We start from the raw sequence: 21620 nt of genomic DNA on the forward strand, positions 1-21620 counted from the left end.
ATCTACTAGAATTCACTATCACAGAGGCCAAGGGAGGGATCTGAAGTGACTGTCATTCAAAGGATGAAGTAGTCAGTAGCCTACATTAGTCTCCCTCCCCCTGGGCCGCCAGTGGGTGCTATCATTACATCTTTTTTTTTTTTTTTTTCCTCTAAAAAACTTTGGGTTTATTTATTTATTTATAGCTGTGTTGGGTCTTCGTTTCTGCGCGAGGGCTTTCTCCAGTTGCGGCAAGCGGGGACCACTCTTCATCGCGGTGTGCGGGCCCCTCATTATCGCGGCCTCTCTTTTTGCGGAGCACAGGCTCCAGACGCACAGGCTCAGCACTTGTGGCTCACGGCCCCAGCCGCTCCCCGGCACGTGGGATCTTTCCAGACCAGGGCTCGAACCCGTGTCCCCTACATTGGCAGGCAGATTCCCAACCACTGCGCCACCAGGGAAGCCCTATCATTACATCTTTTACTTGCTCCTCAAAGCCCTTAACACACTTGTGATTAATCAGTGTGATCATCTGTTTAATGTCTGCCTCCGCCTCTGAACTGTGAGCTCCATGGAGGCAGGGATCACCCCACTCGTGCTCCCTCTTCTGTACGCTCCATCAGGTGTGTGCTTGGCACACACTGGTGTTGGTATCCCAAGTTGTTGCTGTGTTTGGGTGGGACTCCAGTTGTCCACACACCTTTTGCCTGATGCCTACCCACCCCCTGCCACACACACACACACACACTCTCAGCACAGTTTGAGAGAGGAGGGACTTAGAACCCACAGGGTACAGCAAGTGGGAGTGGGTAGCCAAAAATAGGTCATCCACACTCCATTTACTTGTACATCACAGTGGCCAGCCTTGAGAGCAGTCTCACAATTGGTACCCAAAGTTTACAGGACTCAAACTCCAGGCCTCTCCAATGGAGCCTTAGGATAACCACGGACAAAGGAGCCTCTTGTTTGATCCCTTAACTATCCCTTCAGAAAGTGTGCCCCCTTCCATGCCTGCATTGTTGTGCAGCTGATCTTTTTATCACCACACTTCTTGGAGGGAATGGTATTTTCACTGTGATGCTGGAACCCGCCTGTGCAACTTTTTTTGAACCTTGACTTCCTCAGGATGCCAGCTAAGCCAGGTGTCTTAGGTCAAGTTTCCCCAAAAGGGCCCAGAGATGAGATTCGTGTGCAGGTGATGTACAAAGGAAGTGCTCCCCGAGGAGGCTGGGGACCCAGGAAACAAGCAAGGATGTGCTGTTGGGCAGATCCCACAGAGGGCGGCTTCAGCCCCTCCTGCAGGCTTCCTTGTGAGCCTGGGTTATGCCCCAGAGTTGTTCTGACCTGAGGCAAAGGACCCGAGGGTTCGTTCTCTTGTTCCATTTAGGCTTTGATTAAGGGGCTTGGGGGCCACAAATTCCCAGGCACTTCTGCCTCTGCCTGTGTGGGGACAAAGTGGGCTCAGTAGCCCAAAGGAAGATGTAAAAACAGACCCCAAAAAAGTTGGCTTGTAGTGGCTTTCAGAAGCCAGTGTGGTGGGACCTCATGAAAGTGGCAAGAAGGGAGACGTGTGGGGATGTGGGCGGAGCATCAACATTGTCCGGTGCAGCGGGTCACACCAGCACCTGTTTCTGGGCTCCTATGGACCGGAAGCAGGGTCTCCCATCCCTGTGTGTATTGTCAGTGGAGACCAGCACTTGGGAGTGTGTTTAACATCTTCAGGAGGGCTCCCCACCAGACATGAAGGCACTCAGTAAATGCTTGTTGAGTAAGCAGAAGGGCCATACTCTGGGGTTGGAAGCTGAGATAAGGCCCTTGTGCATGGTCATGAGCCGCCATTGGAGCCTAGTGTAGTCAGTCCTGCAGTTGGGCATATGGTGGCCAGAGGCTGTTCTCTGAAGGAGTGTGTTTATTGAAGGGAGTGGGGAAGGAAGTGAAGCCTTGTGTAGGCTTGCAGGAGGGGTGGAAGGAGCCAGAAGATGGAGAGGTGGTAGATTCAAGGCCCAGAGAGGACAGATGGTGGTAGGAGGTCCCAGTGAGGGTGGGAGAAGGTGAGATGGGGAGGACAGAGGGCAGATCAGGCTGGGCCAGGTCAAGGATCACTCCTTCCTCTCAGGGAGGGAGGGTCAAGGGGCAGGTGGAAAGGTCTGAGGATGGTGAAATTTGGAAGCAAGAAAGAGCAAGTCCAAGAGACACATCTTTTCAGCCAAGTGGGAGAAAGGTCATTTGTTAGGATGGATGGGATTATGAGATGGGGAGTGGGAAAGCATTGGGACAGTCACTCTGGGGACATCACTGAGTCAGCAAGAGATGACAAAAGGAAGGGTTGGATGGACAAGGTTAGGTGGTGGCACTGTGTGTGGTATGGTTGGGTACAGCGGTGGTCCCCAGATTGGGGACTCTCGAGGGGGGGAAGGTGGCATGGCACGGTGCCGCCTGACTTGCCCGAGGTCCCACAGCTACTGGCTGCAGAGCTGGGACTCTGCCTGGGCCACCTGATTGCAAAGCCAGGCTCACCTGCGTGCTGCGCTAGGGCTGTTCTGAGGCCCATGGCGGGTACTGGATGTGAAATGCTTTGGGGCTGTCGAGTGCTACGCAGACGTGAACCATACTTCTCCAAACCTCCCCCCGCCCAGCCCCCTTAGGGACTGAGTTGTTTGTCATGCTTTGGTCCTCCCTCTTCCTGGAGAAATGTGTCAGACCTTGCTGAGTGAGGATGAGCCAGTGTGGGGCTCCAGAACAGGGCTCGGTGGGGAGGGGAAGGTCCCAGGCAAGGTATCTGCAGCCTGCCTACAGGGTAACCGGGTTGTGGGTCTGTATCCCCACTGTAAGGAGGGGGTTGTCCTTGGAGGTGACTGCGCTTTGTGTGTGTGTGTGTGTGTGTGTGTGTGTGTTGGAGGGATGTCCCTCTGTGCCTGTGAGTGTGTTTCTGAGTGAGCATGTGTGTGTTTCTGAGTCTCTCTGTGCCTCTGACCCTGCTATACACAGAGAAACAGAAATGTTGGGAGGGGGGACTTCAGATACAAATTAGGGAAAGAACAAAGTGTGGAATGACGGGAAACAGACACAGGGACACGCATATTCCCCCACGTGTTCAGAAATACCCAGGGTGACACACACACATATACACACACACGCGCGCTGTGTCGGTTTCTCTGTGTGCTTTCTTGAGTGGGTTGGTGTACACTTCTTACGGCCACGTGTCTGCATGTGACTGGCACATGCCCAGACACACATGCCCATTTAGCCTCAGAAACACAGAATGACAGACGTGTGGAGACCCATGGCAACACACAAATATAGACACTTAGACATACGTTAACATGCTGTGTCTTTTCACATTTTCCTGTGTGTGTGTGTGTGTGTGTGTGTGTGATTTTCTGAGTGTGGACATCTGTGTCTGAATTACGCAGATATATGTAGGAGAGAAACATGTGGGCACACACTCTGAGAAGCACACACAGAGCATCTGTATCTCTGCATGTGTGTGCACGTGTCTGTCTGTCTGCCTGCAAGTCAGGGAGGAAGGGGACACCATCGTTGAGTTGGGAGGAGGGAAGCCAGGAGAAGACCAGTAGGAGGCATCCTGGCCCCGCCCTGTTTCCTGGCACACAGACCCAGCTCCCCATCCTCTTGCTGAGCAGGATCGTGGGGTTTGGGTGGCACTTCTCTCCCCTGATGGGTCAGTCAGTGAGCACTGGTGAAGGCCCTGGGGTCTGTCAGCTCATCCCGGACTCTGTGGGGAGATGGGGAAGGTCCCACTAAAGATCCGCCCCCACCTCTAGCAAACCCACAGTCCCTCCAGGGTGGTGGGAGATGTAAAGCTTGCCATGATCACAAGGATGTGGAGCACAGAGCCAAGACACCATCCCAGGGTCAAACGCCGCCACACGTCGCCACCCCCGCCTTCTGACTCTACGGCACAAACCAGTCCCTTACTCTCTGTGCCTTAATCCCAAGTTCTTGGTGCGAAAGCTGGGAGGGCAGGAGCAGCCGCTTCCTGGGCGGCCGAGGATTCAGACCAGTCTCAGGGCAGACACCCATTCATCCAGCAGTTATTAATTAAGCACCTACAATGGCTGGACTGTGTTCTCAGCCCTGGGGCTTCAACATGCTACACAGTGAAATGCATTGCCCTCATGGAGTTTACCTTCTGTGTGGAGGAAGCTAGTCAATAGACCAGTAGTGTAGAACATGTCGGGGTGGTAAGTGTCAGGAAGAAAGCCAAAGCAGGGCGCTGGGTGGAGAGGGGCCGGGGGTGGGAGGGGCCAGGGGATGATCAAGGAGAGCTTGGATAAGATAACGTTTGATCACAGAGTGGAAGCGAAGGTGTGAGCTTCTGATGGGAGAGGATGATCAGAGGGAGGGACTAGAAGGGCAGAGGGCCATCGTCCTCATAATAACCCTGCTCTCCCATTTTACAGTTGAGGAAATGGAGGCACAGGGAGGCTAGTAATTTGCTCAAGGTCTCACAGCCAGTAGAAAGAGATCCAGGATTTAAACCTGGGCAGGGTGCCAGTGGTCTGAATCGGTGGTCCTCAATCAGGGGTGATTTTTGCTCCCCCCCGCAGAGGATATTTGGCAGTGTCTGGAGACATTTTTGACTGCCATGACTGAACTGGAGGGAGGGTGCTACTAGCATCTAGTGGGTAGAGGCCAGGGATACTGTTGGACCTTCTACAATGCACAAGACAGTGCCTGACAGCTAAGCAATAATGCATCCACATTGCCAGTTGTGCTGAGGTGGAGAAACCCTGGTCTAAATCCATGAAAAGCACTTGACAGAGAATATGACACATAGTAGGTGCTTGGTAAATAGTAGCTGAAGAGGAGGAGGGAAATGATTTGGAGAAGATTGCAGGGAAGAAGTGAATTCAAGAAACAGTACATGTTGGATGGACCTAGAGAATGTTATACTTAAGTGAAGTAAGTCAGACAGAAAGACAAATACTATATGATATCACTTATATGTGGAATCTAGATATAATACAAATGAATCTACATACAAAACAGAAACAGATTCACAGACATAGACTTATGGTTACCAAATTGGAGAGGTAGGGAGGGAGGGAGGGACAAATTAGGAGGATAGGATTAACAGATAGATACAAGCTACAATACGTAAAATAGATAAGCAACAAAGATTTACCGTATTGTACAGGGAATTATATTCAGTATCTTGTAACAACCTATAGTGGAATATAATCTGAAAAAAAAAATAACTGAATCACTTTGCTGTACACCTGAAACTAACACAGTATTTTAAATCAATTATACTTCAATTAAAAAAAAAAAGTACATGTAAATGAATCTGCCAGCTAAGAGAACTCATGTGATTTCTGTTTGTTGGGTGGGTGTAAAGGGCAGGGTTGCCCCAGGGAGGGTGGGTGCAGGTGAGGCCGGTGGTGGGAGGAGGTTGATGGACTGGGGATGGGGATGGTAGAGGCCGAAGCTGGGCCGCCACCAGCCTTTGAAACACTAACCAGAGGACTGGTCTCTCTGTCCCCTGCCACCCCATGTCTCTCCCCCCATCTCTCTTGGCCACTCTGCCCAGAAGGGGACAGCCGGAGGTTGAAGGGGGCCATCCAGAGGAGCACAGAGACGGGCCTGGCGGTGGAGATGCCCAGCAGGACGCTGCGCCAGGCCAGCCACGAGTCCATCGAGGACAGCATGAACAGCTACGGCTCTGAGGGCAAGTGAGTGTGGGGCCCGCAGTTGTCTTGGGCGTGTGATGGGGCGGGAGGGACAGAGCAGCGCCCTCCAGGATCCCTGGGTCAGCCTCAGGTTGGGAGGGGTGCTAACTCAGGGCTCCTGGGTCATCCTCATCCTCAGAAGGAAGTGATGAAGCAAGGATGCTCTGAGGGAGTGTGATGGAGCATGGACTCTGGTACCCAACTGTCTAGATCTCAATCCTGGCTCCACCGCTCACTGGCTGTGTGATCCTCAGCAAGTCACCTGTCTGTGCCTCAGTTTCCTCGTCTGTAAAATGGGGACAATACTACCAACCTCATGGGTGTTATGAGGATTAAATGGGTTAATATTTATAAAGCACATGGCACAGTGGCTGGCAAAGCAGTGTCAGTAGATGAAGAAGGGGGTTGGAAGGGGTTTTGTTAGGATCGTTGTTATTTCCTCTTTACTCTCTTAGTTCCTTAAATCCCAATTGGTTTTTAAAAATATGTACTACTGCTTGATGAGGAGTTTCACACACATCAAGTCATAAAACATTAGGTCCAACTGGCTCCTTGCCTGTGTTTCTCTCCCCCAGCTGTACATCAGAATCGCTGGGAACTTGCTACAAATACAGATCTCAGGGCCCCAAGTCCAAGCTGCTGAATCACACTCCTTGAGAGTGGAGCCTGGGAATTCCATTTTTAAAAGGCTCCCTGGGAGAAGACCAATCTAGACTGGGGCTCTCATTGTTGGAACAATCATGGACCCCTCTGAGAATTTTGGGAAAGCTTTGAGCCTGCTTTCCCCTGATAAATATACACATATGCACCCTAACACAAACACTCATTTTTTTTTAATTTTTAAAATTTTATTTACTTATTTTTTTGGCTGCATCAGGTCTTAGTTTTGGCACGCGGATCTTCGTTGCGGCATACGGGACCTTTTGTTGCTGCATGTGAGCTCTGTAGTTTGCGGCACGTGGGCTCTCTAGTTGAGGTGCTTGGGCTCGGTAGTTGTGGTGCACGGGTTTAGTTGCCCTGAGGCATGTGGGATCTTAGTTCCCCGGCCAGTGATCAAACCTACGTCTCCTGCATAGGAAGGCGGATTCTCAACCACTGGGCCACCAGGGAAGCGCCCACAGACACTCATTCTTACACGCACAGTCATACAAACACACTTCGTGTAACTATAGCAGGTTCCTACATTGTCCTAAACCCCATCCCTGGCAAGGAAACTTTGATCCAAAGTGACTTCCTCATTGTACAGATGACCAGGGCACTCAGAGAGGTTGTGGGGCTTGGCCTGGATCACACAGCACGTTAATAGGTCTGGAACCCAGGAGTCCCGACTCTCAGCCGGGGCTTGTACCACAGCACCCCATCGCTTCATTGTCTCAGCCGTCCTCGGCCAAGGAGGACAGGGGTATCACCATCCTTGTCAAGCACAAGAGGAGACTGGGGCTTGGAAAAGTTAAGTGCCCTGCTGTCCAGTGTGATAGACCCTGGACGAATGTGGCTATTTAAATGTAAACGAATTAAGATTAAATATTCTCTTCGTCTGTTGCATTCGCCATATTTCAAGTGCTCAGTAGCAGCATGTGTCCAGCACCAACTGTATCGGACTGTGCAGACGTCGACCATTTCCGTCATCATAGGAAGTTCCATTGGACAGTCCTGGCTGAGTGGCTTGTCCAAGGCCAGACACCCAGCCAGGCCGCTGGGGGGTGGGGCTGGGGCTCAGCTGCCACCTTCTGCTCCCCTCCTGTTTCTGGCCCTGCCTCGCAGCTGGGGGCTCTGCCACCTGAAAGCCTTCTCCCCCTCCGCCCCTCCTAAACGGGGCGTCTCCGGTCTCTGAATGGCCTTGCCTTGGCGGATGCTGCCGGTCCACCCACCTCCTAGGGAGACTTTCCAGAGGGCGAGAAGAGAAGGAGGACAGGCGGGAGGGAGAGGGAGAGGAGGAGGAAGAAGAAGAAGGGAACAAATGTTTGCTTTAACCTAAGAAACTTGGCAAGGCAGCAAAACTTGGAGGAAGATATTCTAGGCATCTGGGTAGCAGTGGGTCCCTGCTGAGTTTCAGGGGGTCAGGAGATCTGGGTACTTAGTCCTGGCTTGGCCACTGACCCCCTGAATGGCCTTGGACATGTCTCTAGTCCTCTAAGCTTTAGGGAGGCGGATAAACATCTCGTCTGTTGGCCTTGCAGACAGGTCAGAAGACCAGGTCACGGGGGCGGCAACATGGTGCAATGAACAACAGCAGGGGGTCAAACCCGTATTCCCATTTTACAGAAGAGGAGCTGAAGGCTCGGAGAGACCACATGACCTGTCCAAGGGGAGCAGCATAGGAGAGTGTCGTGAAGAAGAAATGAGATGATGCCTGCACACGACAGGTGCTTAGGAGGTGCCTCTTGTTGTCATTTGCTGTCATGTGATTTAAGGGACCAGAGAGTATGCTATATTACAGACGTGTTCAAAGCCAGGACTCTGGAGTCGGACAACCCTGGTTTTAGCCTCATTTCTGCTGCTTAAGAGCTGTGTGGCTTTAGGGAAGTTACTTTACCTCTCTGGTCCCAGTTTCTTCATCTATAGAAAGGGGTCCATAATAGTACAGACCACTAATAGACTTGTTGTGAGGATTCAATGAGTTAATATATGTAAAACACTTAGAACAGTGGCTGGCACATAGCAAGCATTATTATTATTAGGTGTTGGTATTGTTGTTTGTTGATTCAGCCACTGTAAGTTGAGTATTTTGCTCCTTGTGGCCAGTTGCATCCTAGTAGATAGAGTGAGCCACCCCCATTATAATTGTGTCTAGAATGTGCTTAGCACAGGATAAGCACGGGATAAATGTTGGCTGTGATGATTATGATTATTAAAAGGTTTGCAGTGGGTGTCTTGAGACAGTTGAGGAAGGATCAGGTGGTTTGGAGGGTGATTCGTCCAGGAGAGGGGAGAGCCTTGCCCTCCCAAGAGGGGCTGAGTCTTGGTGGAGCCCAGCCAGGTGCTACCCCCTTCCCCCAACACCTGGGTGAGGAAGGGAAGTGGAAGGGACAGTGGGGACACTGAACTGTGGTCAGCCTCCTCTTTGTTCTGGAGGTATTTGGGGCACTGGCAGGACCCAGATGCCAGGCTCTGAAATAGGAGGGGGTGTGACCGTCCTCCCCCTGGGCTCCTGCCAGCCCAGCTGAGGCTTATAGGGAGCCGGCATGTTTGAGGAGCCCCCGCCAGCCTGCAGCCCCTGGTGCTGCCAGGTGTGTTTATTCCTGCAAGTGGGCCAGGGGTTTTCATTTAGCACCTACAGTGGATTTTCATTTAGTACCTACAGTGTGCTAGACAATTGGGCCGGGCATCTCAGAGACCCTGCCTTCCACTGACCACGCAACTAGCAGTGTGGTGAGAGATGCAAAGGGCAGGCACAGAGAACTTTGGAAATGCTGCATGCAGCCAGCTCTCAGGGCTGGGGAACAAGGGCTCCCCACAAGGGTTGGGCCATTCTGCCAGTGACAATGCTTGGGCTCCAGGCTACACGATACCAGTTACAGTGGCTTTAGCCCTTGCTATTCAAAGTGTGGCCCACGGCCCAGCAGCATCCCAGCAGCATCCCGTGGGAGCTTGTTAGAGATGCAGCATCTCTTGGGACTTCCCTGGCAGTCCAGTGGTTAAGAATCCACCCTTCCACTGCAGGGGGCACAGGTTCGATTCCTGGTCGGGGAGCTAAGATCCTGCATGCCACGTGGCATGGCCAAAAAAAAGAATAAAAAGAAATGCATCATCTCAGGTTTCTTTTTTTTTTCTTTTGCTATTTAGCAAGGTAGTATTTTTATTTATTTATTTTTAAACAAGTTTTAAAAGATTTTTTTTTTAATTGGGGTATAGTTGTTTTACAGTGTTGTGTTAGTTTCTACTGTACAGCGAAGCGGAGTTCCCTGTGCTGTACAGCAGGTTCTTACTGGTTATCTATTTTATATATATTAGTATATATATGTCAATCCCAATCTCCCAATTCATCCCCTGCCCCACTTTCCCCTCTTGGTGTCCATACGTTTGTTCTCTACATCTGTGTCTCTATTTCTGCCTTGCAAACCAGTTCATCTGTACTATTTTTCTAGATTCCACATATATGCCTTAATATACGATATTTATTTTTCTCTTTCTGACTTACTTCACTCTGTATGACAGTCTCTAGGTCCATCCATGTCGCTACAAATGACCCAATTTCGTTCCTTTTTATGGCTGAGTAATATTCCATTGTATACATGTACCACATCTTCTTTATCCATTTGTCTTTCGATGGGCATTTAGGTTGCTTCCATGACCTTGCTATTGTAAATAGTGCTGCAATGAACATTGGGGTGCATGTGTCTTTTTGAATTATGGTTTTCTCTGGGTATATGCCCAGTAGTGGGATTGCTGGGTCATATGGTAATTCTGTTTTTAGTTTTTTAAGGAAACTCCATACTGTTCTCCATAGTGGCTGCATCAGTTTACATTCCCACCAACAGTGCAAGAGGGTTCCCTTTTCCCCACACCCTCTCCAGCATTTATTGTTTGTAGATTTTCTGATGATGCCCATTCTAACCGGTGTGATGTGATACCTCATTGTAGTTTTGATTTGCATTTCTCTAATAATTAGTGATGTTGAGCATCTTTTCATATGCCTCTTGGCCATCTGTATGTCTTCTTTGGAGAAATGTCTATTTAGGTCTTCTGCCCATTTTTTGATTGGGTTGTTTGTTGTTTTGATATTGAGCTGCATGAGCTGTTTGTATATTTTGGAGATTAATCCTTTGTCCGTTTATTCATTTGCAAATGTTTTCTCCCATTCTGAGGGTTGTCTTTTCGTCTTGTTTATAGTTTCCTTTGCTGTGCAAAAGCTTTTAAGTTTCATTAGGTCCCATTTGTTTATTTTTGTTTTTATTTCCATTACTGTAGGAGGTGGGTCATAAAAGATCTTGCTGTGATTTATGTCGAAGAGTGTTCTTCCTATGTTTTCCTCTGAGAGTTTTATAGTGTCCAGTCTTACATTTAGGTCTCTAATCCATTTTGAGTTTATTTTTGTGTATGGTGTTAGGGAGTGTTCTAATTTCATTCTTTTATGTGTAGCTGTCCAGTTTTCCCAGCATCACTTATTGAAGAGACTGTCTTTTCTCCATTGTATATCCATGCCTCCTTTGTCCTAGATTAGTTGACCACAGGTGCGTGGGTTTATCTCAAGGCTTTCTATCCTGTTCCATTGATCTATATTTTGGTTTTTGTGCCAGTACCATATAGTCTTGATTATTGTAGCTTTGTAGTATAGTCTGAGGTCAGGGAGTCTGATTCCTCCAACTCTGTTTTTTTTTTTCAAGATTGCTTTAGCTTCATCTCAGGCTTCTAACAAGATCCCCAGGTGGTTCGTGGGTTAAGGTTGAGAAGCTCTGGCTTAACAGTAGTAATGTTCTAGAGCTAACACTATACAGGGCACTTGCTACGTGTGGGCACTGTGCTAAGTGTTTTTACACGTATTGACTCATTTAATTCTCCCAATAACCTGATAACCCTGGAACTTTTAATATCCTCATGTTACAGATGAGGAAATGAAAGCCAAAAGACGTTAATTAATTTGCCCAAGGTCACACAGCCAGTAAGTGACTTCAATTTTGGGGATTCAAATCTAGCATTTGGAGTCTGCCCTTAACCATTCTACTCGACTCTTTCCCTCCTTTAATGGCTGCGTCTGTCAAGATTTCTGGAGGTGGATGCTTCCAGGATGGTTTGGTGGCTCAACGAGTCTGTCTTTTCCCTCCGCAGGCCTCAGCATGGTGGACCAATCCTGGTTTATCCCCTGGGACTGGGGAGGGGTTTTCTTTTCCAGTGCCCCTTTCTGCCTGATTGAAAATTTGGTTCTGTATGTTAAGGATGGAAGGGAACAGTTATGGGTTGGGCAACCATCCAAGCTCCCACTCCCACCCCTGCCCCAAGCAGGCCCGTCTCCCCTAGATAAAGGGCAAGGATTCAAGCCCCCTGAGAAAGACCATGAGAACAGTACCTCCCCAGACCCCTCATCAATCCTGAGATACTCCCTGGTGACCATCTGCTTCAGTTTGGGTTCCCCAGAACCAGACCCAAGACATGGATTTGAGTGCAAGCAGTTTACTTGGAAGGTGATTCTGGAAAACCATGGTGGAGGGGCCCATAAGAGAGATAGGGCAGGGGAGGCATCCAATAACATGTGTGTTGAGAAGCCAGCTGCCACTGTGGGCATCCGGAGCTTAATCCTGATGGGGACTCTAGGAGTCAGTGTGGAACAGGTGCCTGAGAGTCATTTCCTGGGAGGCCAGGGAGCTGGAGTATTTATACTCCCACTCTCATCAGTTACTGGTTGATGGATGTTCACGTTTAACTCTCCTGCCCTTCCTGTGGCAACGAGGGCTCTGGAGACCAGAGAAATTTCTTGGGGGCCAGAGAAACATGGCCAGAGGAATGAGGGTGCCAACGGTTAGAAGTCACTGAGCACGGACATGGTGAGGATCAGGGGATGTGGGGGACAGCAGCAGCGTCTGCTGTGCTTTCTGAGTGCACAGCGCCACCATCTCCCAGCTGCCCAAACCAGACGACTCTCCCAGACACCTCCTGCTCTCTCGCACTCCGTATCCAGTCCATGATTGGGCTCTACCGTTTCACTCCTAATTGTCTTTGACTCCATCCACTCCCCTCCCCTCCCCCAGCCGTGTGGCCACTCATCACTCTTGCCTGGATACCTGCAAGTCTCCTTTTTGGTCTAAACTGCACAGTCTGTCACTCAGCACTTATTTCCTCTGGATTCTGCCAGCTTCCCCCAGTCCGCAGCTGTGTGCCCCCTGCTCCACCACTGAACCTCTTACACTTCCCTCCGTCTCACCTCCAGATCTTTGCATACATTGCTCCCTCTACTTGGCACTCCCTTTCCTACCCCTGCTCCCTCTTTACCCTCTGACTCATTCTTCCTCCAGATCTCAGCTAAGAACATAAGCTATATCTCATGTGCCAACTTCAGCTAATTGATAGTGGCTTCCTGGAGTGCTGTGTTGAGAAGGATTCTGAAGTGCGGTCCGGGCTTGGCAGGAGTGTTGAGGTTGATTGGCAATGTCTGTCCTGGGAGTGGGCAGGGGAAGTGGAACGGCTCAGGTCTGCCATTCCTCTGGCTGCATCAGCAGCTTCCACAGCCTGTTCTTCCCCCACCACAGCACCCAGCAGTCTGTCTTACTTGTCACATGTGTGTCTTGTCTGTCCTACTAGACACTGAGTTTGGTGCCTGCTCAGCACAGGGCCTGGCCCACAGGAGATGCCCCACAAATTTGGATGAGTAATAGGTGGAGACTACGTGCAGAAGTATATACACACACTTGCCTCTCCTTCCTGCCCCTCCCCAGCCTCCTTCATCACAGACCCAGGGTCTCAGCATCCTCCCCATAAACCCGAAGCTCTCCAGGCTGGCTGCTGGTGCCCCTCCTCCTCCTTCCCTCTGCCCCTTGTTGTACTGTGGTGTCTGGGTCATCAGCATCCTGCTCCCCGGGTGTCTGGGTCACGGTGCCCACAGCTCTGGAGAGCAGAGTGTGAGCCGATGGCAGGGCCACTGCACCCGGCCTCAGGGTGGCTTCCTGTCAAGGCTGCTTCAGTCATCACCAAAGGCCCAGGAGGATGGGTGGGTGGTCAGAACCCCCTTTCCCTTTCCCACCTCTGCTACTTAGCAGTCATCGTGCCTGAAGGACAAGCAGGACAGATGTGGCCATGGGCTAGGAGATGGGGATTTGTTTGCTTCTGTTTTATAAGCACCAGTATTTGTTGAGCACTTGACTGCACCAAATTCTGTTCTAAGGCATTCATCTCATTTAATACTTACAGCAGCACCAAGGGTGGCCTGTCATTGTTCATTCCTACTTCACCGGGAAGGAAACCCAGGCTCTGAGTGGTGAAGAATGTGTCTCTACAACCAGTGAGTGGGGGGAATCAGGATTCAGATCCAGGCCTGCCTGACCGCAAAGCGTGGACTGCAAATCCCTGTGCTCTGCCCTGGGCAAGGCTAAGGTCCCCTCGGGACACAGAGACAGTGTAGCAGAGAGGCAGAGTAGATGAACCCCGGAACCAGACTCCCAGGTTCAAATCCCAGGTCTGCCACTTACCAGCAGCGTGATCTTGGTCGGGTTACTTAACTTTTCTGTGCCTTGGTTTCCCCTTCTGGAAAGTGGGTATTAATAATAAGTACCTAGCTTGCACAGCATTGTTAAATGAGGTTTAAATGAGTTAATATGGATAACTTAGTACTGTCAGTGCTTGGCTCATGGCAAGCTTTTGATCAATAAGAAATAAATCCCTGGCTTCATGCCTAGGAGCTACGCTCTCGTGGCCCGGGGTCGGAGGAGGGGTAGGTTTGGGAATGTCTTGAATACTTGAGAAGCTGGAGTCAGGATTGTGTGATGCTGTGTATCCTGGCATACAGTCAATTCTGCTGCAGTGCGTGTCTTGAAAACGCAAATTTGTTCCAACGCGATTGAAGTATTCTGGAATAATTTGAGCACAATATAAATTTCGCCTTTGCTCAGGTGTGATTTCATCCTCGAGAAACACGAGGTGAACTCGGGAAACTGCACCCATTTAGGAATGCACAAAACATACTCCTTGCTTCCTCCTCCCTCAGCACCCCCCCCCCACACACACACCTGGCGTTATAGCTTCCCACCCGTCCGTTTCAGGAAGCCCTCCGTCACCACTTTGCAGTAACTCACACTGCAGACCTGCTGACACTCATTTCCAAAAGCAAGCGTCAGGCTGTCTTCAAGGTAAAGCACCATATTTATTGTAGTATCTATGCGTTTCTTAACCATTTTACAAGTATTAGACTGTGCTACCTTTTTTATTATGTCCCTGTCCTTTTTTTTTTTTGATACACTTTTTGGGTGTTGTGCCCCTAACCATATTTTCCCCATAAGCTCTGTGTTTGACTGCAGGACTTTGCACTGCACTGTGATTTTTAGGAATGTATGTTTTGCGTTACAGCAGAACCGACTGTATTGAGGGCTCAGCGAGGCTGTGGGAGGGTGGGTGGATGGGCGATGGACCTGTAGGAGCAGGTGGTGAATGGATGGACAGAGAGCCCGTGAACCTTTCAGAACCACATAACCCATACTCACCACGAGGGCTGGGCCGCCTTTTAATTTCTGATGAGTTGAGACAGGCGATCCATCTGGAAAAGAGAGTAGAAGTCAAAACCCCCGAATAACCCAATTATTTCTTTAACCATTGAGAACATGGGAAAACCAGAGGCCAAACTGAGCTCAAAGGTTAATAATAAAAGACAAATGGGTTTCAGCTCCACAAACAAAACTAACAGGATTTGAAAGGCAGGAAATCTAATTTCACCAATAACACAAAATAAAAGGCCAGCAGAACAGAGGTTTTAATCCTGTTTCAGGTCTCTGCCTCCGCCTGGTGGCATGTGTCCCTTGGAAGAATCAGCAGCTGTAGCCACCCTGCTCCCCCTCCCACCCCGCCCCAGATGACCTGGGCTTTGTCTCAGGCATCCAGATGCTGCACTTCCTAATAGGTCTGGAATTGGAAGTGCCATGAAAACACCACAGAGAGGGAGAAGAGGCTCTCCCAGGCCAGGCAGTAGGGACCCGCTAGCCACAGCGTCTCAATCCTTTATTCATTCAGCACATGCTGTGTGCTAGGCCCTTTGCTAAGCACCTTGCCTGCGTCATCCTGTTGACTCTCCCCAACAGCTCAGCCAGGTGACTATAATTTATTTCCATTTTATACATGCAGCTCAGAGAGAGTACCAAACTTACCTCAGGTTGCATAGCCCTGGAACCCAAGGTCTGTATTATGCCGAGTTCAGTCCCAACCAGTATATTTTCCCAGTTTGGGGACAGCCCAAGGGTTTGGCAGTAAACATCTATCGAGTTCCTACTGAATAAGGCATGGTCTAAGTAGCAGCAAGTATGTGGCGTTTACTAATTCAGCACGCTCTTTCCTACCCCTTTGGGAACGGATCCTATAAGCAGAGATTTTCAAAACATTTAAAACTGGTACAGCACAGGCACCCAGCAGTGGAAGGGCTGCACTCTGTCTCTAGGGTAGGTGTGGGCTCATTTGCAGGTAAGAAGGTTCAAGTGCAGAGCCACCAGCAGCTGGCCAGAGGTCACACAGCAGGCACTTGACCAGCGAGGAGTAGGATCAGCCCTGACTTTGTATCCTCTGCCTTCCGTCCTTCTCCAGGGAAGTCCCCGAGGTGGAGCAGGGTCTCTGATGCAGTTGGTCCCCTGGCCAGCAGGGACCTACCTCCACTTTATTCTTCCTCCCTCCAGCCCCGTGGAGGATGGGACAACCCGTTCAGGGTTTCTGGGGCGTCAGCCTGGTTCCTTGGCAGCCAGCGAGGCACCCTGGGATGGGAAATCAGGCCGCCACCCAGATATGATAAACAATTACCGCTAGTTACCAGGCCTGCCAGCTCCCCATTGTCTGCTCACAATCCCACCAGGAACCGAGGAGCAGACAAGGACGATGTTGGAGGAAACTTTCCGTTTCAGGCTGCAGAAGGCCTTGCTCTGCCTTGGGGTGCTGGGCCCCTTCAGTGCCTTAGATCCCACGAGGTACTGCTCTTTCTCGAGCTTTTAGAGCCCAGACCCTCCTAAGAGAATGGATTCTGGACCCTCAGGAGGCTGGGGTGGAAGAGAAACGGGCGTGGAGGAAAGGCCAGGTCACCAGCTGTGAGCAAGTCTAGGTCTTAGCTTTCGTGCTGTTAATTCAGGTTCTTCGGGTTTGCAAGAATAGCGGGTGTCCATTTCTGTCCCCAGGTAATTAAGTTATTTTTTCCATACTTTCTCTATAACACCGTTGCATAATTGTAGAGATAATAGATTCGGAAGCTTGACTGCCTGGGTTCCAGTACTACTCTGCCGTATCTTAGTTTGGCCCTCTCTCAGGGAACATGTGCTCCTCTCCAGGGCGTGGAGGGACACACAGAGCCTCAGAGATGCTCCAGAGTCATTTGACAGGACACTAGACAACATTTCTGCAAAGCATGGCGCCCTTTTCTCAGCTCCACCCAATAAGAAGGATGGGCACGAGTCCCCTCTGCTTTCAGAATCCCCAGACCTCTGTGGAGTTTCCCATCATCCCTTAGCACCACCAGCCCAGCCTGGGGACCCAGACCTTCCTCACTTCTCTTCCCTCCCTGCCTGACTCCCCCTGCTCTCCCAGGCTGGGGATTTGCGGTTGGTTTGTTTACTCACGGGCAGGACAGCCAGGTTTTGCACCTCTCCTTCCAAGACTGCTGCTTCTTAGATTTGAAACTCAAAAGCTAAGAATCTGACTGTTTTGTTCTCTGCATCCTACCGGGTCATCCCTTCTCTGAGGCAGTAGACCTAGGATACCGTGACTCCTGCCTGAATGGGGAAAGGGTGGCAGCAGGTAGTAGGAAATCATGAAAACGAAAAAGGACTCAGGCTAAAATCTCAAATTATTATCCTTCCATTGACTCTGCCAATAACTTAAGTCAAAACAGAATCTGTTGGAATGATTCTGGGACATCTCACGCGCTTGAGGAAAGAACCGGGTGGACAGGACTGGGTGGCTCGTAGTTTGGGTCTCTTTTCGAGGACAGGCCATTCACACGGCTCAGTTCTCATGACTGCTGGTCTCCGGGCTTCTCTTTTATTTCCCAGAGAGAGTCTTTGCTTGACTGAGCTTGGGTCAGCTGTCTGACCCTGGGTCCGTCAGCTCTGGCCAGGGGACAGGGTCACTGCATGCATTAGTCAAACCAGTTGCTGTAACTAGCCTCTTCAATCAATGACTTATGGCTTAATGACAATGACTTAATACAGACATTTGTATTTTGCTCATGTAGACTTCAGTGCAGGTGTTTCTGGTCATTGCACCCAGCCAGGCTCCTTTATTCTTGTCTTTTTTTTTTTTTTTTTTAATCCAATACGTGTTTATAATTCCTCTACTGTCAGAGATTTAGATTGTTTCCATTTTTACTATTATAAGTCATCCGTGGCTAAATACAGTCCTTTTCTCCTCAATGTCCAAAAGCCTAAAACAGTTGATTTCCCTCTTTTCTTCCTGGATCTCTGTCCTTTCCTGTCTTCTGTGACATTGTATACACCTGAAACATAGACCTTCTCCAAGGTCCTGAACTAGACTCTCTTGCCCCTGCCTTGTGTCAGTCACCCTCCTGGGCGAGAGAGAAGTACTTACTCTCTCCTGCTCCTCACTAGGCTGCTTTACTCTTGTGCTTTCACCATCCTGAGGACCTCAGGACCCTCTGCTGGTGACTCTGGTCAGGATAGAGAGAAGATAGTATGTGGGAGGTGACCTTCCTTCCTCTCCCCTTGTTGCTGGACCCTGTGTATCCTTTGGCCCCCAGTTCAAATTCTCCTCTCCTGGTCCATTCTGGGCCACTGCAGCCAGCAGTGATTCCTCTCTTCTGATGACCCCTGGGCTCCCACAACCCGAGGTGGGCGGGTAGAGGACTGGTCGTGCCTCATAAGAAGACAGTAGTCTTTTTTAGTTGTTTCTTTGGGGGGCAATATGTTTGTTTGCTCAGCAGAATGGTAAGTTGTTTGTGCACGGAGTCTTCTCTTGTTTCTTCCCCCAGCTTGCTTGGAATTTTATACATAAAGGTCAAATAGTCTTGGGTGACATGAATTGGGCAGTGGCCTCGTATAGTAGCAGGCACTGCCATCATATAGCCCTCGGACAGGTGTCTTTCTCACTCCTGGCCTCAGTCTTCCAATCTATGAAATAGGGAGTCTGCTGGGTTGGAGGACACCTTCCTGTAACTGTTTGCAGAGCCAGCAGGTATATCCTTTGCCAACTGTGAGGTTTTGTGAATTAGCAATGAGGTGTAAAGGCAGACAGCTGTGGTTCAAGCACCAAGGAGCATGTCTAGGGTGTGAAGAGCTGGGTACAGGCAGAGAAGACCGTGAGTGAATTGTTCTCTCTGAAGAACTGGGGAAAAGGTAGACTAGCAGAGTGGTTTGGAAGCAGAAGGGGGCACCCTCGGAGTGGAACCACAGACCCCCACCTCCCTTGGATGCTCCTCCTGCTCCTTCAAGGCCGAGAGCCCAGCAGGTTCCCTGAGAAGGGAGCTGGGGGCAGGGTGGCAGCTGCTCTCAGGCTGGGGAACAACGTGTGCAGTGCCCTTGAGGCCCAAGGCAGGCTCCCCTTCCTGTTCAAAGAGCCCCTGGCTGCTGCTGTGAAACCCAGCGCACAGTACGTGCTTATTAAAAGTTAGCTGTTACTCTTGGAACATGCCCAGGAGGAAAGCCACCTGAGGTTGGCCTTAGAAGTGTTGTATCCAAGTGCTGACTCTGCCCTGTGAGTTCTGGCTTTAGGTTGGCCTGAACCTGCTTCCTCATCTGAATAATGCTGATAAAGTAAAAACAAAACAAAACAAAACCAACCTCCTTTGTTTGTGGCAAGGTTCCTATGAGAATGCTTTGCTCCTAAAGGTAATAGGGGCACATCAGGCATGGTACTTAGTGCCCGATCTCATTAAATACAACAGACCTAGGAGATGGGAAAGAAAAAACTAAAATTGGTTTCAGCAAAATAATATAATAATAATTGTTGTTGTTGTTGACTTACGTAACCAAAAAAAAAAAGAAAAAAAAAGTATCTCTTGCTTCAGGCAGAGTTTGATCCAGGAGCTCACGCAGTGCCACCTGTGTGATGTCTTCCTTCATGGGCTCCAGACGGCAGCAAGAGAGCTGCCAGAGGCTCCAGTTTTCTGTCTCAGGTTCAGATCTGATGGGAAGAGAGAGCTTCTCACTTCCTACAGTTCGAAGAAATTTTCCCAGGCAGATTGTTGTGAGCTGCATTGGGCCACAAGCCCAACTCTGAGCCAGTCACTGGCTAAGGAAGGAACGGCTTGATTGGCTCGGCTGAGCCTACGCCAGCCTCTGGAACCAGGTCTGCTCTGCTCCATGGGAATCAATGCCTTGGGGGAGGGGCTCCCCAAAGGAGATTTGAGGTCTTGTTCCCAAAGGAAGGCGAGTGGACATTGGGCAGCTCTATGGCAAGAACAAGTGCGAACCTCGGAGGCTGAGCCACTGGCGCCGTGCATCTCAAACTGTCCAGCGCAAACAAGTCTTCTGGGGCTTGTGTTAAAAGCCAGTTGCTGATTCAGCAGCTGGGGAGTGGAGTGAGCCTCAATTCCCTTTCTAATTAGCTCCCGGGTGATGCTGCTGATATCTGGACCACACTTGAGTATCGCAGCTCTCACCCTTAGAGCCAGGCATTGACAAACATCATCTCCCGTGAGTCCTACAGCCACCCCGAGAGGCGGGTGTCACCATACCCATTTCATGGAGGGGGAACCTGAGGCTCGGCGAGGAGAGGTAGGACAGGGAAAGGTACAGGACACAGAAGCTAAGCCCTGGAATTTTGGAGTCAGAGCTGAGATTTTAGGGCCATTAAAGTAGAAAGGAGGCAGAGATAGGACAGCGGTCTGCCTGAGGCTGGGTGATGGATGTGGACAGAATCGCTGTGGAATGAGGGCCATTCTGGAGCTGATTGCCTGAGTTATCAGAGTCCTCAGTTGGCCCCTGGGAACGTCTGCTTTTGTCTCATTCTTTCTTCTTGCAGCCTTAACTATGGGGGAGTTTGCCTGGCATCGGACGCCCAGTTCAGTGACTTCCTGGGCAGCATGGGGCCAGCACAGTTTGTGGGCCGCCAGACCCTGGCCACCACGCCGATGGGTGAGTGTCCCAAGACCTGTTCCAAATGTTGGGGGGATCCCCACCAGAAGCCCCGTGTCTCTCCCTCCTTCCCCTCTGCCTTGGCTCCATATGCTGAGCACCCAGCCTGGAGCGCAGTTCATACCTGCCAGGCACTCCGCAGAGCCCGGGCGCTTGGTGTGGGAGTTGGTTCTGGTCTTGTTCGGGGCTGGGAGCAGGGGGAAGGGATTTCATCCCTCAGCGGAGAGGAGGAGCTGAGTCCTTGATGGAGCTTCCAAGCCACTTCCCAGTCTCAGCTCTTGGGGCCTTCTGCAGGGGATGTGGAGATCGGCTTGCAGGAGCGGAACGGTCAGCTCGAAGTGGACATCATCCAGGCTCGGGGACTGACGGCCAAGCCAGGCTCCAAGACACTGCCAGGTGTGGAGGCTGCCCTCCCGTCTGCAGGGTGGGGGGTGGAGGTCGGGGGGATGCCCTGAGGACTGTCTGGGTCTAGAAGAGAGAAAATTGGGTCCAGCTCTGGGGGATCCCTCAGTCCCAAAGCGAGTGACTCTTGTGTAACTGATGATTTAGGATTTTTTCTGGAGACCCAGTTGAAATTGTCCGTTGACCTTGTCGGGCTTCCCGGCTGGACTGAGCTCCTGGGGGGCAGGGACTGTCTTTCCTGTTTATGGTTCTACCCTAGCGCCTGGTAGGACTCAGGGAACACCGTGGGTGCTCAGCAGACATCTGAGTGAATGGGTCAATCACGAATATATAAGCCCGGGAAGGGTGGGCAAGCCAGGGACTGAGAGAGGGAAAGGGTGAGCAAAGGAAGGGGGAGGCAGGCAGGACCACCCGAGGGGGCCGAGTAGGCCCCAGCTAACCCTGGCTGCACCCCACCACCTACCCCCACCTGCCCCTGTTGCCTCTTCTGCAGACCCCCTGGGGGGACTCTGATCCCCAGCAGCGGGTCCCTCTGCTGCGCCCTTCGCCCACCATTTGGGGCTCAGGCTAGAACTCATCCTGCTGGCCTCTGTCCCCAGCGGCCTACATCAAAGCCTACCTGCTAGAGAACGGCGTCTGCATTGCCAAGAAGAAGACCAAAGTCGCTCGCAAGTCGCTGGACCCGCTGTATAACCAGGTGCTGCTGTTTCCCGAGAGTCCCCAGGGCAAAGTCCTGCAGGTGAGGGGCCTGGGGGCGGGGCGGGCTGCAGTATCAGAGGGAGAAGGAGGCGCTTCTTGGGGGTGGGGGGCTCCCTGCAGGGCCTCATCTGGAGGAAGTAGAGCA

General features: G+C 50.8%; 1 protein-coding gene across 1 annotated transcript in view; it reads left to right on the forward strand.

Moving 5' to 3' along the window:
* Positions 1 to 21620, forward strand: part of RIMS4 (regulating synaptic membrane exocytosis 4) — a 65624-nt gene that overhangs the window by 35299 nt on the left and 8705 nt on the right. The window contains exons 2-5 of the mRNA XM_061209272.1: positions 5537 to 5675; positions 20262 to 20374; positions 20669 to 20770; positions 21376 to 21515. Of these exons, the coding sequence (XP_061065255.1) occupies positions 5537 to 5675; positions 20262 to 20374; positions 20669 to 20770; positions 21376 to 21515 (494 nt within the window). The remainder of the gene's footprint in view (positions 1 to 5536; positions 5676 to 20261; positions 20375 to 20668; positions 20771 to 21375; positions 21516 to 21620) is intronic.

The sequence above is a fragment of the Eubalaena glacialis genome, chromosome 13, assembly GCF_028564815.1.
Source record: "Eubalaena glacialis isolate mEubGla1 chromosome 13, mEubGla1.1.hap2.+ XY, whole genome shotgun sequence".
In the NCBI taxonomy this organism is placed as follows: domain Eukaryota; kingdom Metazoa; phylum Chordata; class Mammalia; order Artiodactyla; family Balaenidae; genus Eubalaena; species Eubalaena glacialis.